General features: G+C 52.8%; 9 protein-coding genes across 9 annotated transcripts; 3 read left to right on the top strand and 6 right to left on the bottom strand.

The window, feature by feature from the left end:
• Positions 1-338: 338 nt before the first annotated feature.
• Positions 339-2,477, bottom strand: Z517_08048 (uncharacterized protein; the record flags this gene model as incomplete). The annotated part of the gene is made up of 1 exon (XM_013426569.1): positions 339-2,477. One exon carries the CDS (start codon positions 2,475-2,477, stop codon positions 339-341), a length of 2,139 nt encoding a protein of 712 aa, XP_013282023.1.
• A 1,318-nt stretch (positions 2,478-3,795) lies between these two features.
• On the bottom strand, positions 3,796-6,889 carry Z517_08047 (uncharacterized protein; the record flags this gene model as incomplete). Its single annotated transcript, XM_013426568.1, has 5 exons — positions 3,796-5,858; positions 5,910-6,165; positions 6,218-6,393; positions 6,451-6,548; positions 6,603-6,889. The coding sequence occupies 5 exons, from the start codon at positions 6,887-6,889 to the stop codon at positions 3,796-3,798; spliced, it is 2,880 nt and encodes a 959-aa protein (XP_013282022.1).
• Positions 6,890-9,076: 2,187 nt separating this feature from the next.
• Z517_08046 (uncharacterized protein) lies at positions 9,077-9,981 on the bottom strand (the record flags this gene model as incomplete). Its single annotated transcript, XM_013426567.1, has 2 exons — positions 9,077-9,255; positions 9,348-9,981. The coding sequence occupies 2 exons, from the start codon at positions 9,979-9,981 to the stop codon at positions 9,077-9,079; spliced, it is 813 nt and encodes a 270-aa protein (XP_013282021.1).
• Positions 9,982-11,518: 1,537 nt separating this feature from the next.
• Positions 11,519-11,935, bottom strand: Z517_08045 (uncharacterized protein; the record flags this gene model as incomplete). The annotated part of the gene is made up of 1 exon (XM_013426566.1): positions 11,519-11,935. One exon carries the CDS (start codon positions 11,933-11,935, stop codon positions 11,519-11,521), a length of 417 nt encoding a protein of 138 aa, XP_013282020.1.
• Positions 11,936-13,864: 1,929 nt separating this feature from the next.
• On the top strand, positions 13,865-15,440 carry Z517_08044 (uncharacterized protein; the record flags this gene model as incomplete). The annotated part of the gene is made up of 3 exons (XM_013426565.1): positions 13,865-14,095; positions 14,147-14,567; positions 14,614-15,440. 3 exons carry the CDS (start codon positions 13,865-13,867, stop codon positions 15,438-15,440), a joined length of 1,479 nt encoding a protein of 492 aa, XP_013282019.1.
• A 1,320-nt stretch (positions 15,441-16,760) lies between these two features.
• On the bottom strand, positions 16,761-18,005 carry Z517_08043 (uncharacterized protein; the record flags this gene model as incomplete). The annotated part of the gene is made up of 2 exons (XM_013426564.1): positions 16,761-17,488; positions 17,558-18,005. 2 exons carry the CDS (start codon positions 18,003-18,005, stop codon positions 16,761-16,763), a joined length of 1,176 nt encoding a protein of 391 aa, XP_013282018.1.
• An 804-nt stretch (positions 18,006-18,809) lies between these two features.
• Z517_08042 (uncharacterized protein) lies at positions 18,810-19,467 on the top strand (the record flags this gene model as incomplete). The annotated part of the gene is made up of 2 exons (XM_013426563.1): positions 18,810-19,251; positions 19,337-19,467. The coding sequence occupies 2 exons, from the start codon at positions 18,810-18,812 to the stop codon at positions 19,465-19,467; spliced, it is 573 nt and encodes a 190-aa protein (XP_013282017.1).
• Positions 19,468-19,819: 352 nt separating this feature from the next.
• On the bottom strand, positions 19,820-21,535 carry Z517_08041 (uncharacterized protein; the record flags this gene model as incomplete). The annotated part of the gene is made up of 1 exon (XM_013426562.1): positions 19,820-21,535. The coding sequence occupies one exon, from the start codon at positions 21,533-21,535 to the stop codon at positions 19,820-19,822; it is 1,716 nt and encodes a 571-aa protein (XP_013282016.1).
• Positions 21,536-22,879: 1,344 nt separating this feature from the next.
• On the top strand, positions 22,880-26,874 carry Z517_08040 (uncharacterized protein; the record flags this gene model as incomplete). Its single annotated transcript, XM_013426561.1, has 2 exons — positions 22,880-22,916; positions 22,976-26,874. The coding sequence occupies 2 exons, from the start codon at positions 22,880-22,882 to the stop codon at positions 26,872-26,874; spliced, it is 3,936 nt and encodes a 1,311-aa protein (XP_013282015.1).
• Between the last annotated feature and the right edge of the window lie 140 nt (positions 26,875-27,014).

Genomic DNA, 27,014 nt, shown 5'->3' with positions numbered 1-27,014 from the left:
AGATCCTGGGTAACCTTAATATGTACCAGGGTACTGCGATCGTCGAAAGTTATGAGAGCATACTGCTCATAGGCTCCTCTGGCTCACTTCCCGGGACCAGAACGGCTGAAATGATGCTATATTGGCCACCTCTTCAAAGAGCCTGCCCCTGCTGAAAATCCAGGCAGATAGCCGATCAGAGGTATGTCCATGAGCACTATTCCACGCTGACATCTGAAGTTTCACTCTGCTTGTTTTGTCCGTGCACGATCCTCGTGATCGTCATCGTTGAACCACGACCCATGGGAAACTAGCCATGTAACATTTCTCCAGATGCACCCAGTATCAGATCATCCGAGCTACCTCCTCTTCCGGGTTACCATCTTGTCCAAGGTTCGCTGCTGGGTGCCATTGTCGGGGTCACCTCGCTTTATAGCTTTCCTTCTCCCACGGCGACGACCATGACTCTCGTCACTGACACCAGCGTCGTCTCTTCCATCAACGTCCTGATGCCCGTCATCCTCCGCACCATCATGACCATCGTCGTCTTCGTCGTCTCTCGCCCGCTTTTCGGCCATTGGCACATCACCGTTCGCCTCCTCCTTTGCCGGAGCCCCAGCATCGTTGAAATCGAACAACTCTTTCCATTTCCCGCTAATAACCCTCTCATCATCGCCAAACAGTCCTACATCATAAGCCTCCTTCATGCGATCAAGACAGAACCGTCTCCTCTCCTGAAAGTCGAACATCGGCTTGGGATACACCTTGTACTCCCCTCCTTGTTTTGGCGGTTTCCCATCTCCACCGTCACCCTTGATCAGACACCCCCACGCTTTCTGGTCCGCGATCGGCGCCCTGTGCGGCTCGTAGATGTACTTCTTGTCGAAGCGGGCCAGCTCGGGGACGTACCTTCTCACAAAGTGGCCGTCGGGGTCCCACTTCTTGGGAAAACTGACGGGGGAGTAGCAGCGGTAGAACTGGCTGAAGAAGGCCGTGCAGGACAGCCACATCCAGTTGCCGGCGTTGCACGCGACCTCGTGGTCGACGAGCCACTCCTCAAAGACCTCGGCGCCGCGCTCCCACGAGACGTAGCAGCCGCCGCGAGTGAGAAAACAGGCCACGGCGTGGCGGCCGAGGTGGTGGATCCAGCCCTCCTGCTTCAACTGGCGCATCAGGGCGTCGATCCAGGGGAACCCCGTGCGCCCGTGCTTCCACCGCTGGAAGTACTCTTCGGCCTGCGCGTCGTCGACCACGTACGTGCCGTCGCTGACCGGCCTACCGTCCCCGTCGGTCGAGTACCTCGACTGCAGGTGCCACGGGATGAACCTCGCGACGGGATTGCCGACCGTCTGGCCAAAGACGGCCCCGACCTGCGCGTGCGCGGCGAAATACATGTCGCGGAAGAGCAGCTGACCTGGGATATTGACGGGCTGGTCGCTGACGCGTTTCTTTTCCTTGCGCCTCTTCTCCAGCACGGCCTGCACGTCCCACCAGAACCGGCGGCAGGAGACGGTCCCGAAATGCATGTGCGGACTCAGCAACGTCGTGGCCGCGGGCTCGAACGCCGTCGGGGCGGTCGCCGGTTTCTCAAACGTCGAGATGTACTCTTCATCTGCGACGTGGCGTTCGAGGAGCGCCAGTCCGGCGGTCTCGCCTCCTTTGTGGGGCGTCGTCACTGACGACCGGTCGATTCCCATCTCCTCTAGAGTCGGGACCGAGAAGTCGCGGTCCGGCCCCATGACCCCAGAAGAGTACTGCGTGTCTTTGTCGAGGCCCAGCGTTCTCTGAACGGCGTTGTAGTCCATCCCGTCGACACCAGGCCAGCTGGGCGGTGCTTTTCGGGGTCCTTCTCCGTCACCAGACAATTCCTGTTCGAGATCCGACAGATCCATCTCCTCCTCATCGAGAGGATCCGGCAAGCTGGTCGGCTTGTCCAACGGCTTCGCGGGCATTCCGTCGCCGATTTTCTCCGCGGCCTTGACCAGCTGGGCCATACTCATGGTGGGCTTCCCGGCGTTCATCCTGACGACCTCCTCGGAGTCGAACAGCGTGCGCCCACTCGGGCTGACGACCCGCACGCCCATGTCCTCGGCGACCTTGACGACGTCGCGATCCCTGCGGGTGGCGTACGCGTCGGTGTCCTTTTCAAAGACGAGCACGTCGATCTTCCACTTGCGCATGAGCGCGGCCAACGTCCTCGCGGGTCCGGCGGCCGCGCGCACCACGAACAGCTTCTGCCGCGCGTTCAGCGCCGTCAGGCTCTGCGAGAGGTCCCGCATGCTCTCGACGAGGAAGTGCCACCGGTTCGCCGCCCCGCGCTGCCGGTACACGTAGTGCGGGTCCCACATCCACAGCGGGATCACGGCGGAGGGGTTCAGAGACAAGGCGTGCGTCAGGCCCGGCGAGTCGTGGAGGCGCAGGTCCGTGCGGAACCAGTACAGGACGCGCGGACCTGGGGGGTTCTGTGCGCCGCCCGTCTTTTTGAATCTTGCGGGCATGGTTGTGGAGGAGGCTTGCCCGCGAGATGTACTGAGATAGGCAAGGAGAGAGAGAGTGTGTGTGTGTGTGTGGGTGTGTGTATACGTGTTTGTGCGCCTGTTGACTTGACCGTTCTTGGTCTCAGGTCGGGGATGAGGATGATGATGATCACGATGATGGTTTCAATGACGTAGGTGTCGGCGTGTCCGTAGCTGGTGATGATTGTCAAAGGACCTGCAAAGACGAGACGAGGCTGAACCCCCCGCCCTTTTTTTTTCCCCCTCGACTGCCCGTGCGTCCTTGACCAATTTGCCCTTACCTCCCAACCTCCCGAGGACCACGCACGTCAATGCCGAACAAAGAACTGTATCGTTATCGTACCGATCTCAAGAGGGGGTGTCCTAGTAACCCCCAATAAGTTAAAACTAATAAGTACCTCCCAGGATATATCTCTGGATATACCACCATACATACATACCTAGCTCGCTAGATACCCAGTGTGCTAGTGTGCCAGTGTGCCAGTGAGCCAGTTCTTCAATACCTATGTACCTATGTACCTCGTAGGTAGGTAGGGAGGTAGGTAGGTGACTTTGACCCGCAAGTAGACGGGACGGGGGTACACGCTCATTCAATAGCCATGTGCTACCACACACACACACATACGCACACATACCCACGCCCGAAGCCTAGTTCTCTCTCTCTCACTCACACTCTCTCTCACACGCACGTTCATATTGAAAAGATCGGTCACCCTACACTCATTCATTCATTCACTGGTTGAGGTATAGAAATCCATGACGCCATGACTCGATGCTTGTGGTGCGACCCACAGCCGATCTGTGCATGCCATGCGGCATGGTCCCACCACGTACGTACATGACACGACACGACTCGACAGGTACACACTGAGTACTGAGTACTGAGTACTGAGGACCGAGTGCTGACTACAAGTACAAGTGTGAGGTACATATCTGAGAAAAGTGACTTCTCCAATGCTGAACTAAGGCACTCTCCAAATATGGACGTGTGAGCTACGATCAATTGATATCGGTCGCCCTAAACCAAGTACAGCTGGACCCGACTCCCTCGCTCTCTTGTTCGTGAAAATGTTCATCGTGTAATAAATTCGTCTACGCGCAATAATTGCTTTTATCTTCATCAGTCTGCTCTACTTCCCAGGCACGATCGACTGCTCACAGCCCAGACACTCTGCTTCAGGCCCTATCTGTCTGTGGTTGTTGGCGCGAAGCCATAACGTCCAAGAGCCACATCAGTAACCGAACAAAGTCATACCTGGTTATCCATCACATTAACTCGCCATAGATTTCCCTCGTCCAGTCATGCCGTCGTCGCTTGAGGTTGGCCATCCCAGATTTGCGTAACTGGAGCTCCCCATTGAGGCTGTCCGTCTGAAATCTGAGACACCGGCGGTCCAGTGGGATGTCCGTACCCTGAGCTCCACGAATATGTCGGAGCACCATAGGAAGAAGACGGGGCAACTGTGGGCGAACTGTAGTTTGGTCCACTTGGACCACCAGGTGAAGCACCGCTGGACAGGTTTCCTGATAGTGGGAGATTTCGGCTCGAAGCGCCAACGTAAATGGTCGGATTGCTGACCTCTACCCAGTTCTGAACGGTGGTATCCCAAACCGACACATCTTTGCGAGTGAGGTCAGCGGTAAATGTCGCTGATTGACCAGGTGCTATGGTCAGGCGGTCAAAGCCACGAAGAACCTTCGGCGGCTCTCCCTCCCCAAGTGACACGTACAACTGCACAACTTCATCTCCAGCGACGCTTCCTGTGTTGGTGATAGTTGCCGTCACCGTTGCGACAACTTCGTAGAGAAGAGGGTTGCCCCCGAGACCACCTCCAGCAGGCTGGATGGGCTGCGGTGAGCCGTCCGTGGCACCAGCCGGAACATACTGATCCGTCGGCAGGCCGTAATCAGGATCAGCAGACGCAGCCTCAAGGTCGGTGGTGTTGAGGTATGGGTAGATGAATTCAAAGTAACGATAAGGGATGCTGGCATTGGGGAAGAGGTATAGTGATGGGTCCGTGGACGAGTTACCCAAGACTGGAGCTGGCCCTGTCAATCCACTGGCGGGGGTATATGGTGCTGGATTTCCTGGAGTAATCACCAGATTGGAATATTCAAAGGTTGTGTAACTGAGGCCGAATCCGAATTCATAGATTGGCTCGATCCCAGCTGCATCGAGATGTCGGTAATCAATGAACACTCCCTCCGAGAAGAGAACTTGAGGAGCATCGAATTGCCCATTATTAGGCTCATATAGAACATCTGTGCCGTAGTCATCCCGGTTGCGGGCAATGGTAAATGGTAGTTTTCCACCGGGGTTGACGAGACCGTAAAGGACATCGACGAGGGCATTGCCGCTCTCTTGACCAGGTAGACCCGCCCATAGGATGGCAGTGACGTTCTCGTTGTCATACCATGCAGAAACATTGACAGCGCCCACGGTGTGCATGACCACAATGGTATTGTTGTTATACTTGGTCACATTGTTGATCAAGCGGTCCGCTCCTTCCCAAAGAGACAGATTATTGCGGTCGCCAGTGTTGCCGTCGATCGTTATGAATCCTTCCCCAGAATCGGCGTTTGCAAAAACAATGGCAACATCAGCTTGGCTGGCAAGACTCTGGATCTGAGAGTCTGCATAGTTGTCGCAAATGGTGAAGACCTCCGAGTCGGTCTGGGTAAGAACATATTGCTGGATCGCTTGTTCTGGCGTCACCAGATACGGAAATTCGCAGGTGCCACTCCCATACGCCATGGCTAGGGTTCCATTGTTGCATTGACGGTTTGGACAGCCATTGGGACCCCACGGGTTGCCACAAGCATCGTAACCAATCACGGCCACTTGTTTTTCCTGACCTGTAAGGGGAAGGCCGCCATTGTTCTTCAAAAGGACATTCGACGCCTGGCCAATTTGTCTGATGATATTGCGATGCTCGTCTTGGACATTCACATGTTCGTTGACGATGATCAGGGGGGAATTGAGATCAGCAGCGGAAGCGTGTCCGTAAGTGTCCTGGCCCCAGGCATAGAAGTTGGCCGGAACTCTGGCAGCATCGCGACCGACGTAGTAGTAGCCTGCCATGATTCTCGTGGCCATATCGTCCAGTCGCCATTCAGGAATAGTACCATTGATCACGGCAATAGTGAGGTTAGTGCCCCAGTAGGTATACCCGGTATTGAATAGTGTGTCACCAGGCATGGTCATATCGAGTCCAGCCAAGGCGGTGCCAACCCCGGAATGTTGAGCCTGCCAATCTGACATGACGAAACCCTGGAATCCGAGTTCACCCTTGAGAAGGTGGTTCATTGTGTAAGAGTTGGCACAGCCGTAGGAGTTGTTCACTTGCTGGTAAGAGCACATGACTTGGACAACGTTAGCCTCCACCCCCTGTTGCGACTCTTCCAATTACCTACCTGACGCTGTACCGGCCCGAACGGCATCAGCAAAAGGCCAGAGGTAAAGCTCATGGATGGTCTTGTCGTCAATATTTGAGCTGAGCGTGGCCGTGATGTTGTAACCGTAGCCGATGGATTCCCCGACCTGGCGGAAGTGTTCTTGTTCATTCCCAATGTAATGCTTCGTGCACGCCATGACGCCTTGGCTTTGGATACCTTGGATGGTAGGACCGATCAAGGCGCCAGTGAGATAAGGATCGGGACTGAATCCTTCCTATTTCTGGTCAACACGCCGAGTACTTCGATTTTCTATAAGGCCTTCTTACCCAGTTTCGACCACCTTCAGGATTGCGGCCGAGGGGTCCACACACGGGACCGAGCTGGACATCAACACCTTTGCCCTTATTCTCAGCTCCCATGGCTTCTCCCCGAGCCCTCGCAAGATCACGGCTCCATGTAGCAGCCACATTCAGACCGGCCGGGAAGGCAGAGACATAATCGGCTGTTCTGTTGTCAATTCTCCTGTTCATTGAGGATTGTGGGAAGTTTGAATGCTAACCAAAGCGAATACCAAGTGGGCCGTCTTGTAAACAGAGGCCTTCAAAGTCGAGACGAGGGATAGAGCCAGTATTTCCGACACATCGATCAGATTCCCAGCTTCGCCAAAAGTCAGATTTATTAGTGTGTGCAACAATGTGTGAGGGTACCTACCCGACACCTGTAGTGAGGTTGACCTTCTCCAATAAAGTCAAGCCACTAACAAAGGCACGGGCTTTCTCGTATGCTGCAGCCCAGTCTCCAGTACCAGCACCCCATGGGGACGGGTACTTCGGGTCCGATGTCCAAATGGGGCCAGTATAGTCATTATTAAATGGCTGGGCAGCTTGACGCTTGAAGATGGCATCTGCAGCCTCGACAGGCTTTATGACAGCTTGTGAGTAGTCGGACAATTGTACCGAAGCATTAACAAAAAGGAGAGCAGAAAAGAGTTGGAGCATCCTGGCATAAACTTGGGACTCTGGGGGGGTTTTTTTTTTCGTTTGACAAGCCCTGAGATATCAGGGACCTTTTAAGATCTGACAATATGGGTAGGGGGCATAGAATCCATTCGCTCGCGGATCGCTGGGATTAATGGGGGGCACAAAGGGGCGGAATGGACCTTGCACTTACGCCGGCCTGGATCTGGGGAAGATAAGGCAATGCTGCCAAAGCCGCCACAACCGCATCCGTGAGCCACATTTTGCAAGGGCGCCGGGGGCTTATTAGGCTGATTCTCGGTACTTGGTGTTGACGTCAACCAGTAAGAATCCCGTAGGTATTATTGTTAGGGCTCAACCCAGGTGGTCGGTACAAAAATAATCGACAGACCTCACGGCTGTAGGTCGATACACCAGAGGGGGGGTGGGTTGGGATGACTCGGGCAGGGAGGCACACCGCAGGAAGGAATACAAGTTGCGGGTGACGGAAAGAAAGAGTGAATAAAGAGTGGACGGTCGAAGAAACTCGGGGGTATTTGAACAATTGAGCGCCCGGGCTCTAGATGGTATGGGCCATGTCAGTGTAGATGTCATTGAGAGTATGATTTTTCCCTTTGTTCCATTCTCTTGCGCAGACAGGGCACGTCGCTCCGAAAGAAGGGGAGGGGGTTGGTGGTGGAGGCACTGGCAAGCAAGATGGGTAAGCTGGGGAGCTGAGGAGACGAGGAGCTGGCGGAGCTGGCGCAGGGAGCTCAATGAATGCGGCAGGAGCAAAGGCATGAACATGGTCTATGCTCCATGTATGCCAGTCCATGCCATGGCCTTGTCGAGTAGTGGGTGGGGAGAAGGCCTTGTGATGCACTATGCGGACAATAATGAGCGTCGATCCAGGAAGGCGATCGATAGTGTGACTTTGAGGGCTGCATTGCCGGTGCCTGAAGAGGCATGTGGAAGAAGGCAATGTTGCATTCCCCATGTCACGGTCAGGGCGACGTAACGAAGGCCATGAAGGAGAGTGGTTGAGGTCGCTGGGTCGGTAGGATCACTGCATCTCGACAAGTCATGTCAATGATGCTGTACCCCGCAAATTGTCGGTGGGAGACAGGCTGACAGGGTAGGAAGGGCAGCCGTGGGCAGCCTATACTTCAATGTGGCTAGCTTTGGTTACTCCGCAACCTCGCCGTCGCTTGCTGGGTGCTGGTCAATCTCAACTGAAAATTTCATGGAATCATATGGACATGGCCGGGTTGCAGATCGTCCCCTCTTGAGTTGAGTCTCACCCATTCAGGCTGTTGACTTCAATGGACCTCCCCGCAATTGATGCATCCATAGTCTTCTCGCTGGATCCGCTCAAGGGCCGATGTTTATCCCATTTGTTGCCTTTCTGGGGAAGTGATTCCATCCGGACATACGCATCACATAGTTACTCCTTTCTCCGTGCCGAGTCTGTGCCAATTGTAACCCTATATTCAAGCACATTATATGCTTTTTGTTTGTACCCTGACAACTCAATACTCCTTCGGCCCTAACCTTCCGTCCACTTGCTAGGATTCGCCAAAGCGAGCTGCGAAATTTGGCACTCACCGAGACACCCAGAGACCCTTCAATATCCACAGTGATCGGCCACATAGAACAACACCGTTCTTACTGACATTGACATGCACCTTTCTTTGTACCTGGGCATTACTAGTGATCACAACACACCGTGCTTCCGTGCGGTTGTCTTTCTTCAAACAGCCCAACTCTCGGTTCAACTAATGTCGTGCACCCCGAGACTCCGGGCTCCCTGGCTCCCATCTGACCCGAGAGGGTTACCAGCATTTGTCGTTCGTAGTCTCCGACAAGAAGCCGCTTCTCTGATAATTGTAACCCAAGCATGTTGCACAAAAAAGGCTCTTCGGTGGTTGATGGATCCCCAAGATGACCGCTAAAACGGCGTCCATTGGGCAAAGAGCAATCAATGCCCAATTCCGGCATTCCGCAGCGATCTTGGCTTTTCTGGAACTTCTGTAAATGCAAACACTGCAATAGCGTTCGCAACAGCGTTTGCAGCAGCAGCAGCATCTACTATACTCGGCACAACTTTTAGACACCTCGTGGCTTCGGCAATCGAGAGGACTGACCGAGGAAAGCAGTGGCGGTGTTCGGAAATCGGTTCGATCATCAAACACTGCCTACCTCTATTTATCGCCTTTGCTCTAGCCATCATCACTCCTCCTTTTCTGCTTGAGTGCCCTCCATTCCTGCCACCATCTCTTTTCCGAGCAAGTATATCATGTACGCCGGAAAAATCAGCCAGAGTCCGTTGGGGATAACCCATAGGAAGACGAGGTTATACAGAGAATTGTGGCCAATATTGGCAAAATTCGAGAAGTATTCGTTGAGCCCTGTTTCGTCCCGTCGTCAGCATCGGCATCTTCAAGGATCAGGACTTCTCAAAGTACACGGGGTAAGAAAAGAGTTGATAGGTTTGACGTACAGTACAAGATGGTTTTGCTTAGGGTCATCACAGCAGCGGAGAAGAGGACGACGACAGCTGTGGCCACGCCAGGCCCACTGATGAATTTGTCTCGTTCACCCAGGAAGAATCCCTGCAGAGAACGACAGTTCAGGAGACCTCCTGTACCGTTGCCCAATACTGTGCTCAGGTAGTAGATGTACATGACTGTCTCAATGACATTCAGTGAAGCCTGTGCTGCTGTGAAGCCTACATGTCCGTCCCAGGCCGGCCAGCCATACACATAGTCCACCGTACCGTACAGAGCGTACAATGACCAGATGGGGGTGTGGAACTTCCCTCCCGGCATCGAGTGTGGACGAAGTGCGATATAGCCCGTATCCCATACCACGAGGGGAAGGGAAACGAACAGCCAGATCAACAGCAGGGGTGGCGCTCTATGCGAGTAAGCGGGGGTCAGGGACGTTGACGACTTTGTATGAGAGGATCGATTCGATCGGCGCTTTCGAGAAGCAGAAGACGCGACGACTACTGAGTCATCGGAATGTGGAGGCGAGGAAGATTTGGACGGCGAGTCCGTGGCATTGGAACGGGTTGTCGAGCTGGGAGTTGCTGGCTCGGGGAAGGGTCTCGGATGGTGCCTCGTGGAGACCATGTCGCCTTCAGCTTCTGGCCAGAAAAGGAATCGCTGAAAAGTTCAGAGTAGACCCCGCGCCTTTTCCAACACTCGTTCTTCTTCCTCGACGGATGTTCCTGCTCTTGCGTTTCCTCTTGCTCTGCGTCGTTTCAACCGGAAAATTTGATATACCAGCACGGAAAACTGGCTCTCGATATCTGCTTGCCTCACAGAGAATTTAGCGATGTCGCAAGCGCACTCGTCTTAGAAGCGCTTCGACAACGAATCGATATAGTCTTGAGACGACAAGAGATTGTGTTATCGGTTTGTCTAACAGGATCGGAATTGAGGGGAAAGTGAGGCAGTACCGTAAAGCGCGCGATGAAGGATTGGTCGAAGGCTTTGTGAAGAATATGGAAGCTGGGCTCTGAGTTTAGAGGTGGACTGTGGTGCTGAACGAAAATGTCGCAGAAATACAAAGGTAGAGGGTCTCGTGCTGGTATTGGAGGATTGAAATGGAGGGGGATGATTGTGTGTCGAGGAGGCTGGGCCTACCCCAGACTCCCGAATCGTCTGGGTGTGGCGTAAGTGGACGTACCGCGGCTCTATCCCCATCCGATCAGTGCACTCTCTCATCGGTGTTCTGCTCACTCAATACGAGCTTATGAGCTTCCTTGACGGCTGATGACAGGTTTCTGAACGACGCACCACCTCTAGGCGTCCCAAACATCGGGTGTATCCGTCTATGATGCAAACACCTCTATTATATTCGTACCTGCATATTCCACCTCGTTCCTTGCATGCCACCCCCATCTTGGCTTGACCCTATTTCGAGGTAACCGAATTGCGTCTCAGAAGCGGTAAACCACATATCCATCTGAAGTACTCGGTAATATTTCATTGCTCCCATCTAAAAATTGCCTGACTGTTTCCGTAGCAAATACTACGCCTATAGTCGACTGCAAGTGCTATTGACAAACTTCCTAGCAAATCCTTCAAGACCACGGGATGGTGGTGGTGGTAGTGACGATCTGCTGAGGATAGAACATCAAGACGGGCTCGTTGCGATAACTTTGACTCTTCCAGAGCCTGTCATGTTGGCGCTCGCAGATGTGCAACGGTAGATTCGGCACAATGACGAGCAAACCAGCGAGAGAAGGGCGAGCAGTGGGTCTGTTCATTGCCTTGGTTGCGATTCACATCCTGGTCCCGTCCACCTCTTCAAAATTGTGCTAAGCATTTCCCTGGTCACGGCGAGGTGACGAGCTGGCACATTATCACAAACCGCATACTGGCTGAAGTATGAATGTTTGCAATTGCCTGTTTTGGACAGTGGTGGCATCAACTCAACTTCCTGTCCGGCTTGAAGAGTGCTGGTCCGTGCTATGGTGCATGTTTCAGACTGTGGTAGATAGTGCATGATGAATGACTGAGGTTTTCGCTTCCACTGCGGAGTGCTCTCTTGAGTCGTGACAAGGCTATTTTTGCCGTATCACCAAGAACATTCTCTATGCATCGAGAGCTTTCAGGGCAGTCATTAGCTTGGCAGCTAAGCTGATGCTAGTGTCCAACGTCTCTATGTAGAGACTTGCTGTGTGGACGACTCCCTTCCATTGGTCACGTCGGTGTTGGCCTGAGGTGTACCATCTGTCTCGAAGAGTTTTGCGATGACATCCGGGCGTATGATGTCCTTTCGAAACTGCTCTTGCTGGAGTAACTCGAGATTTCGTAGAGTGGCTCCAGGATGAGTGAGATATTTGGCATATTCCGGAGTGCGCCAGTAGTTGTAAAGATACTTGAGGTACCTCGCGAACCGAGCTGCATCTGAATCATGGCCCTCAGAGGCATTCTGTGACGTTGCTGGCTTGTTTAATAGATGAGGAAAATTCAAGGCCAGATATTGGAGATAAAGAGGATTTGACAGGCATAGCACGAATTCGAGTTCGAGAGTGAACCGGTGGGACAGTGCAGCTGGAGGAATTCCTGCGTCCATGGTGCTACCAAGTAGAATTCCCCTTTTCGACGATAAACCGCCGCGCAATAGAACCAAAGAAGCACCCTTGGCTTGTAAGCAGCAGACCCTGTGAAATTGGGCAGCGAGCGTTGTCTTGATAATTCTCCTATCGATAGCCCCCTCGCTTGGATCTTCAGTGTGTGCCTCGGAATTACGACGAGTGCCGATGTGAAAGTTGAAACAGACCGGGTCTGAAAGTGGGCCGCTTGCGTGTGTGACCTGCTCGAGCAGTAGCTCGGTCTGCTCAGCGTACGCGCCAAGGCGGAAGGGGAAGGGAGAGAGAGACAAGCCAGAAGGCGCGAAATCTCAAACCTACACAGTCCTTGGAGTTCTTCGGGGTTACGAGTAGTAGTGGCTCTTGGTCTTCCTTTGCGACGACGTAATGTCCCTGTACTTGTACAAAGTGTAGGGCATGTGCATATTGTGCTCGGTTGGTGGTGGACCGACGTGAAATTGTGTCGCGGCAGTGCTCAAGCAGGAATACGTGTCAGATTTGAGTTTTGGACAGGGGTCACTGGGGTGCAGGTCGGGACCCAGAAACGCGTGATCTGTGCTGCGTCCACTGTGCTTGAAATGACGAGGTGTTTGAGGTCGAGACGAGGGTCTTCGGGTGGGTAAGGGAACCACAAGGCTAGGTTGTTCAATGGCTTATCTCGAGATGACGGGCTGATCAAGGGAGCTTCAAAGAAGGATGAGGTTGGGGGACTGGTCGAATGAGCCTTCCAAGGTCATCCAGTAAGCAGTGGCGCAAGACTTTCCAAAGAGTAGATCAGGAGTGAACTGAATTTTGACGTGGGCAAATAGGGAGTGGGCGATCATTGTTGACAAGCAATGGGGCTGGGTGAAGATCTTGAGAATTCAAAATTGCTAGTGAAGGTAAAGATCATGGCCCAGTTGGGTGACCAAAGAAACAACAGGACAAGGCTGCTGTTGGCTGTCCATCACCAAGGATACGAGCGCTCTCAACAGATCTTGTTCACTACTCCATACTACTCAGTACTAACACTTGGATGATGCTGAACTTGTGCTTGTCCGTTTCATTTGTAGCGTGGCTGTGGCGTCAGGTCGCTCCTCTCTTGGTCAACCGTCAAGCCGCCTCCCCCAACTTTTCTGAGGCTCGAAGGCCCAGTGCCAGCATGGCGAGTGGATATTTGGGCTGATTTAGCGGCACCTTTAGCTAACTGGCTGCGCCCCGAGCCCACGGAGGACCCCCTACCAAACTCACCACCCCTCCTTCTGGATCCCTGCCGGGTTCGGACCCTAACTAAACCACCTCCGCAGGCCCTTCCTCGATATTCTTTCCTGACAAAACACGCAGCTTTGATTTCCTACAACTAACCCACCGTTGCCATCCTAGTCTCTTCGCATCGCCTGGTTTACACACAGTCACAGCAAACATCTCCTACTTTCAGTATCGTCTCGATCACAGCAGCTTTAACCCTTTGTGCGTCGCCTTGGCTACCCGGCGCACGGTACTCTGACCCTGCATTCAAATCAGGAATTGTCTCTCCTGAGACGGTGAAGAGTCGCCCGGACGCCCACCAACCTGGCCACTTTGGCTGTCTTTCCAATCCATCACCTTTCTCGACGCCAGAATATTCACTATCTTTGACTGTACTTGTTCGTTCTCAGCCAGTCCACCGTCGTCACTTCAGCCACCGACAGCACCCATATGCCCAACTGCGCAGTCGGTGTCTGACCACCTTATTTGGCGTTTCGATCCGGACAAGGACCAAATCGAGACAACCAATGGCTCAAGCTGCATCTCTGGCCGGTATGTCGAGATCACGCGCCATCCCTCATGGTGCTTTATTCGTCCCCTTTGTCTCTTAATGGCGCTATTAATTGTCACCTACCTGATTACCGCACCAACTCTGTTTCATACAAGTCGTGATTGAAAGCGGCGACATGACTGATTCCTGTTCCACAGACCGCGGTCCAACTTCTCTCGCCTCTAAGAATCCCTTCCGTAACCTTGTCTCCGAGAACAACTCCATCAGACCCGTCTCGACAAATCCCTTTCTTGACTCTAACGAGATATTGTCTGCCGAGGGCACCACGAATAAGCCTAACCCCCCAATTGGCACAGGAGTTGCGGCAACCCGGTCTGATGTTACCGACAAGACTGCAGATATATTTGTAAGCTACATTGTTTTTGTGGTCATGTGCTTGTTCTGACCAGGTGAGCAGGCGACTCTCGATATAAAGGAACCTGCAAAGCCACCGCAATCTCATGCAAATGGCGCCACACGACGGGAAAACATCGCACCCAGACCACATCCCTCTCGCGGTCCTTCGACACGCCATGGGCCCACTAAATCGGATGAAGAGCGTCGGCGACAACAGGGGAAACCTCCTGGTCCTCCACAGGAACTTGACATCTTTGCAGACCCGCCCGAGCTGAACCGTCCGCGCGAAAGGCGTCCGCCTCCTCGACGCAACTCAGAATCTTCTATCCGAGAGAAACCAAAAGATCTGGATCCCGAAGCGGAAAGAAGGAGACGAGAAAGAAGATTGCGCGAGGGGAAAGGCTCGCACAGATCTAAGAAGCCAAATGCAAGATTGGACATCATTGATAAATTGGATGTCACTAGTATCTATGGCACCGGCTGTAGGTTGGCAACCCGTGTTTACTGGATCTATGCTGACTTTTGCAGTATTCCATCACGATGGCCCATTTGACGCATGTAATCCCCATCGCAACCGCAAGGGCTCCAGGCAGGCGCCGATGCAAGCATTCCCAAAGGACTCATTAAACATGCAACTTGGTGGCTCTGGCCCGGTCAATACCAAACTCAACCTGGACCAGTATCACGGCACTGGACGAGAGGCAAATCTTGATTATAACGATGCGGCAATCTACGAAGAGGACGCAGACTATTTCCGAAGACCACAACCAGAGAGAAGTGCCAGCTTCAATCCCACCGCCAAAGCCGAACCTTTGCATGGCAGCGAGACGGCTGGTCTTGGAACGAGCACATTCCTAGAAGGTGCGCCTGCTAGTCGAGCAGCAATCCAGCGCCGCGAAAGTGAGCAAGAAGCTGCGGAACAGGCAAACGCCGCGGGACTATCGCGTAAAAAGAGTCTGGCACAAAGAATCAAATCCGTGCGTCCTAAAATCGCCGATGGGGGTCGCATGACTTCGCCTGAGCCGGCAGTAACTCCGACTTCCCCAATGGGGACGAGCAAATCGGAGCAGAACGGCGGGAATCCGTTCTTCAAGGACTATGACAAAGAACATGAGAAGAAAGGTGCTCAAATCGCATTTGCCGAAGAACAAGCAAAGAACACTGGGCGTGCTCGAGCACCGTCGAGCCCGAAACGAGGTGGACTAACCCTCGAAAGAAAATTGACCTCTGAGAGCAACGGTCCGCCGCCTGAGGAAACCAAGTCTGCCGCTGCTGGGTTCCTTAGTCGAGTCAAGAGTATCAAAGGAGGACGAAGCAGGACACGCGAGAGGAGAAATACCGAGGCATCTACATGATCCCACTGTCTCTTTTTATTATTATTTTCTTCATGTTTGCGGAACGGCAGAGTGATCGTTGGGGGGGCTCCTTTTTCTTGGAAAACCGGTTGCATCGACAGGGTACGGTCAAGGAACGGAATCACATCAGGGCAAGATTTCGGCGTCCGTGAGACTCACGAGCTTATTTAGGGAGCATTTCAACGTGCTGAGGATCTTGCATGAAAATGAAACATGATGATATGACCAATGCACAAGAGGCACAAGCCCAGGAAATGTGGAATCGCGGCCTCTAAGCTCGGCAATATCTAGAGTCAAGGAAAAATTGGAGAGGGGGACGCTGGTTTCGGCTCGTCAAATGGCGATACCCAGTGGTAACAATCGGTGGGAAGCAAACCTGGTGTCCTTATCAATGCCCGCGAGACGAAATCCTACTTGTGCACGGTGAGATGAAAGGGACAGGTCCATTGACGCCCGAGATTCAGCGACCGGTTCTACAGCCTTTTTTAAACCTGAGGCGTCAACGAAGCGGAGGATATCAGGGCAGAGTGAGTGAAGTGTACCGAGGGGGGGAATAGCCAAATCATTATCGTTAAGAGTCGTCCGAGGCATGGGTTCAATTATTGCTCGACGCTCGGTCGCTCGTTTGGAAATGAGATTGTTAGCTGTCTTAATACGACGTGTTTGTTACCCATGAATGAATCCTCCCTACATACCTAGATAGGTACATAGGGAGGTAGGTACCCATCAAAACTGCTTTTATATCATATCACTTCGTACAAGGAAGAGGTACTGTATCTTTGTATGTACTGATGTACGTACCGAGTACATGTACAGGTATAGGTACAGGTTACCTGACCTCTGAAACACGAGGTTTTTGTTAAGTGTTATTCGAAGAAAAAGCCACGATGTGCATCTTTGCTTTCCCACGAGGATCTTTGTCAGTGTCCATCCACCACCTATCACTCGTTACATGTGCCAGAATCTTCGCGACGGCCAGTTGGTAAGTCAGTCAGTCAGTCAATCAATCATGTGACTAGATCTCTCAGCCGGCCCCTCGCGTGCTGTGCCTCTGCCCTGTGGATATGTATATGTGAGTATGAGTGTGAGTGACTCATACCATGGTCGAGATTGGCACGTGTTTGATGAAATAGAAAATTATATATCCCTCGTTGGATTCTCTGCTTATGTGTTGTTGGTGGTCGGCCGCACCAGAAAGTTGGACCAAAGACAACAACCCTGCTTTCAAAACGAGGGCAAACTCGAGGCAGGTCTCCCCCCCACCCCCGGAGCGCCAACACAGCCTCGCTGACCAGGCAGCGGGCAAAACTCCCTGGAAAATCAATCACTTGGCCCTCCGACCCAATCCAATACACCTCCTATAACCACACACCCCAGACCCCAAATGCCAGCATAGCCCAGCGCCCCTGTGACTTCTACTCCCGCCAATGTCCCCCATAGTGTCAATACGATCTCCGCAAACATCAGTCCGGTCAACAATCCGGTGCGGCCAATCAGCTCCTTCTGACGTGCCGAATACCATCCCCACACGTTGTGGTAGGCGTGCTCCCAGAAAGTTGCGGTGGACGGATCAAAAGCTGGACCTGCGTTCACAACTGTGTCTGCAGCTGTCGATGGCGCGAAGAGGAACTCCATGCACGCCCACCCAGCCGGAATCAGGGCTAGCAGGAGCGTAGGGAGTCCAGCAGGACCCAAGTGTGCAGGTTCCAGCGTCCTCAGTCCCGTGAAATAGACAACCAGCCAAGTGGGGAGGAAAGTTGCGAAACTGGCTTCAAGTAGCACCGCAAAGATGGCTGTCGCAAGAAGAGATGTCGCAACGGTGGTGTATGGATCGGTTAGGATCGGACGGTTTCGAAGACTGGATTTTGGTGCGCTGTTCGGATGGTGTGAGGGAGCCAAAGGGCGGAGTAGATAGTATGGAAGGGCATTGCCGATCATTGAAGAGAGAGTCGTAGACGCCAGCGTTATGGGAGATATCTCGTAAAAGAGGCCCAAAAGAATGGCGGGCGGGGTGTTGAGCAAGAGGGAAAGGGACGCGACATCGTACGCTGGAGATCGACGTGATTAATCAATTTTGACCAGAGACTTGAGGATACAAATGTGATGCGAGGACTTACCGTCAAAGTCGCCAACCCAATACATGCCCAATTTGGTTATTTTCCAGCCCAGCAATCCCAGAATCTCAGTCCATGTATCGGGCCGTCTTGAAACTGCTGCAAGGTCGCCCACTCCGACCATTGACGCCGCGCTCTGTAACCCTGACTCCAACACGGTGCTCAACACCACAGTGGCAGCCAATTTCAATGGCTCAAATTCTTTGCGTTGTGAGAGATTGGACTTTGAAGTGCTATCAAGATCCCTTCTCGGTGAGGGTTTGGGGATGATCACGACAGGTGAGCCATCAGACGACACGGTCGGGCGGGAGGGACGTCGTTTGCGCGCCACGATGGTGGAAGGGTCGGATTTGGAGCTTGGAGTTGTGGCAATGCCATTTGCGACATCGGCCGCGCTGCTCGTGGACCCGACACTCGATGATTTCGCATGGCGGCTTCGTGGAGGGGCCATGGTCGAGCTGGCTGCGCTGCGACCGGCGAGGCTGGAAAGGTTTGGCTCGTGCTCTGGATGCACGAGAGTGGTGGTCAGTTCGAGAAGATCCCCCAGCATCAAGATGGTCTTCCCAGACAGTGACACGAAAGAATTAGGAGATCTGGAATATGACTCTTGTCGGTGGAAGGAGAGGACTGTCTTGGAATCGAGAACTGAGAAAATCAGTGGCTGGAGAAGGCGATGGTGCTTGTGGTGGTGGTGTGTGGTGAGAAGACGGAACAAAACAACCCAGTTTCGCGATCGTGACGTGATTGGTTCAAGGGTTGAAACTGCGCCAAACGTCACCAACGCACCTCGACACCTGCACCTGCGGAAATCGAAGCCGCACAGCGTCAGCTCCAAAGCAACCAAGCAACTTGACTCAAAGAATCAGGAGGAGACCTTTATCCACCGGACGATCCCGGCGGAGAGTTCCAAAGGGCGAACAAAGAAGACTTTGTTCTCGAATATCGCATTGCTCTAAGAAAACACCTTGTTCTACTCTACCCAACAAAAACGTTTTACCATCATCGGCCACGTCTGGCTCCCAACCGAGACTATGGCATACGAAGCGACCCTTTGTGCCTCCACCGTGGTTTTGTGTCGAGCGAGCCACGTACAATGCCATTGTGCCTTTGGTTGCCGGTCACATTGTCTGACAGACGATCAATAATGCTCCTAGGAGACGTACATATTCTCTGAGGAGGTCTATCTCAATCGTTGCCTCATAGCCCCGTTTTCGAGCATTTGGAAGAAACGGAAAAGAAAAGGAAAATACCGAATATGGCTGACTGTGACAGTGATATCACAATGTTCGGCTACACTAAGGAAATCCCAGGTAATGAATACCTTGAAGACCCGTTCAAAGCATTGAGGAGCCCACCCAACAATCCAGGTGAGTACCCAAGTCATGTGAGACCGAAGCTAAACTTCCTCAGCGTTTTCACTCAAGTCGCACCATTCGCAGACGGTTTGCGCGAAGCCGGTGGTCTTGATAGATACGACTACACCCGACTCCGCATGGTTTGCACGACCATTGCCCAAGTGTTCAGACCATATCCCTATGACCGTCTCGAACCAGATACCAAAGAGCGCTATTTCACAGGTTTGCAGGCAATTGCGTGCGACGATTGCGGCACCCCTTCGAGCAGCCTGGTTGTCAAGCCCTGCCATGGCATGGGTTCCCGAAGCGCAGGCCGTTTCTCTGGCTGTGACAAGCTCCTTTGTATGTACTGTGCCATGTTCGCCCAATTGGCCCATGGTCCCGACAGGAATGCTGTCAATGAACTCTATTACTGCCTGCCCTGCAGCCAAAACTTCCATCGAACCCACAGAGTCCCAGCTGGGTCGCGATGTCAATGTAGTCACACATCTTATGAGGATGTTCTTGATCAACCAGATTCCGAATGGCAGTGTGCAAGGTGCAGAAAAACACTGCTAGAAACATGCGCCCTGTCTGCCCGCGACAACTTGATAACTCTGGAAGCCCAGGGGCGAGTCTTCGCGCGCGATCGCAGCCAAGATCGAAACTCTGGAGGATTGAAAAGGTGGGTCGACCATCACCACGAAAACAGGAATAACTGCCCAGGTTGCGGTATGCACTACACCAGGCTAGTTCAAACCTGGGATGGCCAGGACTACGATGGCTCTGGGACTTGGCCTCGAGGTATGGTTCGACAGTGCATGACATGCCTGGATCTGAAATGACGAGTGGTAGGTGTCAGAGATCCTGGAGGCCAGGAGAGGAAGGTAAGGTAATAGGTCAGGGTGCATGATTCAACTCTTTCATACTCTTAATCATCGTCTTCTTCAGGTGGATTATCTGGATGTACTCTCATCTCAATGGTGCCCGTCTCCCGGCCCCGAGCATCTTTTGTCACAAATGAGTATTTGCCCCTTTGTTCTCCTTTTTGTTCAATCCATAAATCTTTAAAGGTTAGTTCCTTGGTCCTGTTAATGCTTTCAATCGCCGAGATCCGGTCAAGGGTGGCCTCCAGGTAGTCGTCAAACCCAGGTTCTGCACAAATTTCTTTGAATGCGTTCATCATAGGCACGCTGTCTGCGCGGACCATGGCACTGCTGTCGATGGTGAAGATATTGTCGTGGTCGTAGGTTTGAATGAAGTCCGCCCGGGTCATGATCTGACGAGCAATATAGAGAGGAATCTGTGGCAGAATATGGCCATGCTCTTCATCGTAGCTCGATTCCATGTCCTTTTCTCGATCCACCAGCGCCTTTGCCAGAACCATGGCCGCGCTTGCATATTTCTGTTGGTCCATTACGTCGTCGTCCATTTCCTCACCCAGGATACCACATTTGTTCAAAAACCACGTCTTCTCCGCTTCGTTGATCTGTCGACACATTTTCAACATGTCGGTGCTTTTGGCGACCCGATTCAGAAAATTGAGCCGCCCGCCCACCAGTTCGTAGACTTGCTTGAGAATCTCGGGATCCCGTTCCTGCTCTGGAAAGTATTTGCCGCGATATCTTTCCAGTGCGGCGATGGCGCGATCCTTGGGGAGATCCAGAATGGGGATCACCTCCATTCTCGTGGCATACCGCCGGAGACGTTCATAGACCCAGTAATCGTCAGAATTGAAGATCATGGTGATGAGATTTGCTGCAGCCCACTGTTCTGCCCGCTGCTGCATCAATTCGATCAGATCGTTCCCGACGTCATTATCGCGGATCAAGTGCGCGCAGTTGACGATCAGAATGAGAGGTCCTGTCCGGCCTGGCTTGCTGATTCGGTTCCTGTTTGCCAAAGCAACCTTCTCAAGCTTGTTGAAGGCTCGTTCTATGTCAAGCAGCGCGGTGGTGTCTCGTGGACCGCGTATCGAAAACAAGGACCCGATATAGTCTTCGTGAAACTCATAGTTCAAGGCCTTCCCCAGTCTGATGCGGAAGATTTCAGGATCGGCGTGAGCTTCAAACATTGAGACACCCTCCCCATTCCTCTCCTTCATTGCTTCCAGCAGCATCGATGACTTTCCTGTGCCCTTCTCACCAACAAGGAGATAATATCTGCCTTTTGATTCCCCGTTAATGATGGCATTGATCCTCGCCTGCTCGGGCCGGGGGATCCAATGATCCGTTTCGTCGGCCGACTGCTCTCGAGGAGGAGTGCGGGAATCGGCTGGTGATGCAAGTTCGAGCATCGGGTCGCCAGGCGCAAAGGCTTTTTCTATCTTGCGCAGCACCAGAGCTTTGTAGTAGACGTGATACGAGTAACCCGCGAGACCAAGAACGGCGATCGATGCAAAGGTGGTCATCGCCGCCTCAAAAGCCCTGGACGCGGTAGGTCCTAGACGACTTTTCGGTTCTGGTCCCGATTTCGACGTCTTTGGTCGTTCATCATCATCTTGGTCGGTACCTGGGAAGTTGCTCGTCGGGCCGAATTGTTGGGCAAAGGCGCGCGAAGTCGCCCGCCTGGAAGCGAGAATACGACGTCTGAAAGATGAAGAGACATGTACAGGTCTGGCGACCACCAATCTTTGTAAGTTCCTCATGATGGGGAGCTATGCGCCTGAACCAGCAGGATTTCTAGGGACCGGGGCCGCGGCGCATCCAAGGTCATACAAGCAATACTCTCGTACGCGTCTGATCTCGCGTCTGTGGTGGGGAAGGGAAATTAGACGACCACGCGCAATGGACAAAACCCCCAGGCACACCGCGAAAACTTGATGAATGAGCGATCGAAATGAAATGGTAAAGAGTGACTTTCTAGAGCCAAAAAAACGTGCCAAAGAGTAAGGGACAAGCACAGGGTAAAGAAGTTTAAGGGGCGGATATCGTAGTGGCAGAGAGTGAGTGGCTGTGGCTTGATGCCAGACTTTCCACGCACGTGCTCAGCAGGATGGACAAGTTCGTTTGATTGGGGTTGTGTTGATCTTCATCCTTGCCTTGTTCTTGGTACCTACCTAGGTCCTATTAGGTACAGTACAAGGTACAAGGAGATACCTCGCACATACTCGGGGTGAATGCCTGTACATGCATAGCTATCTTGCTCTTTGACTTGGGTGGAATAGTTATACCTCGTACTGTTGCTCAACGTTGTTGCTGTTTTGTTTTTCTCCGCAACCCCCTTTTTATATGTCACTCACATTAGGTAGGACTTGTACCCTTACCGGAACAAGGACTAGATGAACTTCCAGGGTAGTCATCATCTTCTCCAACTGTTAAAAGGGTTACTCAACGTGCCAGTAAAACATGCCCAAGTCGCGTGACAGCCAAATTCGCATCGTGCCGGGCTGCATGGACTCGGAATGCGCTAGGAAGCCTAGTGGGGCCCTGGAGGCCCGGGACCTAGGCACAAGTAGGTAGGTAGTGGCCTTAGTGGCCCCCCCTGCAACATGCGGCCTTTTCACCTTTGGAGGGCTTCTCTGGCAGCCGAACATGACCCCGAGCCTGGTAAGCCTGGGTGCTCCCGGCCTTGCTAGCACTCCTAACCACCCCTAATGCCAAACAAGGCGCCGCGGCTTAAGCTACCAACCAACCATCAACACCCGGCGTAACCCGAGCAGCTCGAGCAAATGCCCGGGGCAGCTTCCTGTCCTCCGAGCCCTTGACTGTCCTCGCCATCCAATTGGAACACCGGCATCGCGGCGATTAATTGTGGTGTCGATACTCATTTCAAAAAATTTATTGTCCATCTTCTCCCCAAACAGACCTTCTGCACCCGTCACAGTTTCTTTGCTGTACATTAATTTTTCACCTGGCATCACCTTTCTTGTAAAATATATTCCTTCATTCTTTCTTCGTCAGATCTTCCATATCTGACTTTACACTCCTTAGCATTGCTCTTGACTGTACAGTACCCGTGGTGTTGCATTCGCCCCCCAAGGTGATTCCTAATGGACGATTCCAATGGTGACGTGAGGACAACACAAGGTATGTTGTGGCTTGGTTGATCATCGATATTTTGGTCAATTAACTAACAGATGTAACAGAGGTCCCGACCAAAGCTGAAACAGCTTCTGCCCTCACAAACGGAGTCAACGGGGTCAATGGTGACTCGCACGATCACGCACACAGCCATACACAACCCCATGACCATGACCACGACCACTCTCGTCACGATGATGCCAATGCCGGTGCACTGTTCCAAGTCACCGTTAAGCTGCCGCACAAGCCTTACAAGCAGACGATAACGGTGACCAGTCAAGAGCAGGTGCAGGATGTTCGTCAGTCCATCGTCGAGACTCTAGACACCTTCCAATATACCTGTTTCCATCTCGAGCACAATGGCCAGAGGATAAATGATTTTGTCGAGCTCTCGGAGGTGAAGGACCTCAAGCCAGACGATGAAATTGTGCTGGTCGAAGATCCTTATACCGAGAAAGAGGCGAGGTTGCACGTAGTCCGCATACGGGAGCTCATTGGCGCCACTGGTGATCGTTCCGACCAGCTTCATGGTATCTGCGCCGGATTGTCTCTCCACGATGAAAAGTTTGGCTCAGCCAATGCTCCTGCTCAGAAAACCGAAGATAATCCCTTGGCGGGTTATGAGCTGGATGGACGGGCGTCCCTTGATGCGATCTTACCGCCTTACCAGGACACCTTGCCGAAGACCATCAAGTCTCTCTCGGTCTCACCATGGAACCCTCCGCCATATCACCTCCGCCAGCGGGGACACTTGCTCTACTTACTGCTGACCACCAACGAAGGCGAGCAGCACCAGATTACTTGTACTGTCTCTGGCTTCTATGTGAACAAGTCCTCCAGCAACAAATTTGATCCTTTCCCGAGGCCTGCCCCTAAGAATCACAGTGCACACTCTTTGCTGACCCTGATATCCGCCCTGTCGCCGTCTTTCACGGAGACCTTTACTGAACTCCACAAGATAACCGGCAGCAAGGACCTTCTTACGACGTTCCCCTTCCAGAACGCAATACCCGCGAATCCCTGGATTGTTCCGTCTTCTTATGGTCAGGGAGCTCAACATCAAGCAGATCCCACCAGAGCCCAGGAGGCCTATCTGATTGGAGGAGCGGACGGAGCGGAGAACCTTCGGGATTGGAATGAAGAGTTTCAGACCACCCGTGAACTACCCAGAGAGACGTTACAAGACCGAGTCTTCCGCGAGCGATTGACCTCGAAACTGTTTGCCGACTACAATGAAGCCGCAGCAAGAGGCGCCGTGCTGGTCGCCCGAGGCGAAGTTGCTCCGCTGAATCCAACTGAAGGCAGGGATGCCCAAATTTTCATCTACAACAACATATTCTACTCTTTTGGGGCCGACGGAGTGCAGACATTCGCAAGTGAGGGTGGAGATGAGGCTGCCAGAGTGGCAGTTGGGAAAGACGTTGCGGGTGTCAAAGCGGTGAATCAGCTGGATATCGACGGCCTATTCACCCCAGGGACGGTCATCGTGGATTACCTTGGCAAGCGCATTGTTGGCCAGAGCATTGTTCCCGGGATTTTCAAGCAACGGGAACCCGGAGAACATCAAATTGACTACGGGGGTGTCGAGGGCCGAGACATTGTGACTGAGAATGAGGCATTTGTCCCAGTCTTCCAGAAGCTCTCCAAGGCATTACATGTCAAGAAGCATCCTGTCTGGGACAAGGAAGGCGGTCGACACGACCTGGAAGGGAGTGTTGAAACCAAAGGATTGTTGGGTACGGACGGCCGAAAATATGTGCTTGATCTCTACCGCATCACTCCTCTGGATGTGGCTTGGGCGGAGGAGATTGAAGCTGACACAGGGGACGAAAAGTATCCTCATCGGATGTCTGTCCTGCGACTAGAGCTTGTGGAAACCTATTGGCACATAAAAATGCAGGAGTTTGTGAGGGCTGAAGTGGAAAAACGGCGCTCAAAGCAGAGCAACGGACATTCTGAGGAGTCCAAAAAGGATGAAGAAGGCCAAAACGATAATGGCAACCCTGCAGGAGAAAGCAGTGATGTTAAGTCCGTTGAAGCTCAAGATGAAGCTGGCAAAGCTGCTCCGGCGCTGGAGCAGGAACGTGTTGACATTTCGAACTTCACCCTGGCTCTGAACCCCGACGCCTGTACCGGTCAGGTACCCCAGACCGAGGAAGAAAAGCAGGAGTACGCCGCTGACGAAAAGGAGGTTCGGGCGGTGTGTGACTTTCTACGGTCCAAAGTCATTCCAGACCTCATCAACGACCTCCACGACGGCGACGTCGGCTTTCCGATGGATGGGTACTCTCTCTGTCAGCTTATCCACAAACGGGGAATCAACATCAGGTATTTGGGACGACTTGCAAAAGCTGCTGAGGAAAAGGGACAGCGCCTACAGGCATTTTCGACGGTGGTGTTGCAGGAAATGGTGGCTCGAGCATTCAAACACATTGCGAACCGCTACTTGCGCCATCTTCCCGTCATCTTCGCCGGCACCTGCATCGCGCATCTGTTGAACTGCCTCCTCGGTACGGAGGTCAATTCAAATCCGCGCGCCGAAATTGACGAAGACCTGCGAGGTCTATATCCGGAGGGTGACTTTTCATTTGAGGAGATTAATCCCACAAAGCTGAAGGCGGCCATCGAAAAACAGGTCAGAATTCGGTATAGGTATGCATTGAAGGAGGATTGGTCAACATCAATCCGACCGTTGCCGATGCTCCGAGAAATCTCGTTAAGACTTGGCCTCCAGCTCGCTGCACGGGAATACTCCTTCAGCAAAGAGGTGCAAATGCTCGTGGACCCATCGCCTGCTAGAAGTGGCAGTGACTCGCACTCCAACAATGGTGCCCAGGCAGATGAGGGCAGCAAAAAGAAGAAAAAGAAGGGTGGTGAACAAGCCCAATCGAATGGTGGTGTTGCCAAACCTTCCACAACATTCACTGCCGAAGATATCCTCAACATAGCCCCCATTGTCAAAGACGCCGCTCCAAGGAGTGCTTTGGCCGAAGAAGCTTTGGAAGCCGGCAAGCTTTCGCTAGCACAGGGCCAGAAGCAACTTGGGCAAGAGCTTGTCCTCGAGTCTCTCTCGCTGCATGAGCAAATTTATGGCATTCTTCACCCTGAGGTGGCCAAGATGTACAACTCACTGTCGACAATCTACTATCAAACAGACGAGAAGGACGCGGCCGTAGAGCTCGCGCGCAAAGCAGTGATTGTCACTGAACGGACATTGGGCGTAGACTCTCACGACACCATCCTGGCATATCTCAATCTCTCTCTTTTCGAGCATCACACCGGCAACACGAGACAAGCCTTGAAATATGTCCGGCATGCTCTGGATATATGGAGGATTATCTTCGGACCGAATCATCCAGACTCCATAACGACAATGAATAACGCGGCTGTCATGCTCCAATCGATCAAAGAGTATTCCGAGTCCCGCAAGTGGTTTGAAGCTTGCTTCGTCGTCTGCGAGGGTTTGTTTGGACGCCAATCCATCAACGCGGCAACCATACTGTTCCAGTTGGCACAGGCCTTGGCTCTGGATGGAGACCCGCATGGCGCTGTTAACAAGATGCGAGATGCATATAGCATCTTTTTGGCAGAACTTGGTGCAAACGACCGCAACACGAAAGAGGCCGAGAGCTGGCTAGAACAATTGACGCAGAATGCAGTGTCCATTGCCAAACAGGCTAAGTTGCTGCAGAACCGCCGTCTGGCAGGCATCCGACACCTGCCGAGGATGGGCATGGGCACAAGGCTCCAGCCGCAGAATGCGAGCACGGCCGCGCTGAACACGAGCTCTAGGGCGAGTACAGCACAGCCGAGTGTACGCACTGGAACGGGTGATCCTGCTTTTGACACCAGAAGCATCGACGAGCTTCTGAGATACATTGAGGGCGGTGAGGTCAAGCCCAAACAAAAGAAGAAGTCGCTCAATCCAAAGGCACGAGCATCCAGAAAAGCCATCGTGGTCTAAACATGGAGTTTTGTCTTACGGAGGCTGTGCAGGGATTTTTTGGCTCGAGGATCCCCTCCTATTTGGACACGAAGAGATTCAAAGCATATCTTACATCACGGCAGTTTCATATTACCGTTTGTCTACGACTGCATTTTGCA

Source organism: Fonsecaea pedrosoi (assembly GCF_000835455.1).
Source record: "Fonsecaea pedrosoi CBS 271.37 unplaced genomic scaffold supercont1.5, whole genome shotgun sequence".
Classification (NCBI taxonomy): domain Eukaryota; kingdom Fungi; phylum Ascomycota; class Eurotiomycetes; order Chaetothyriales; family Herpotrichiellaceae; genus Fonsecaea; species Fonsecaea pedrosoi.
This window is presented reverse-complemented; position numbering and strand designations above follow the sequence as displayed.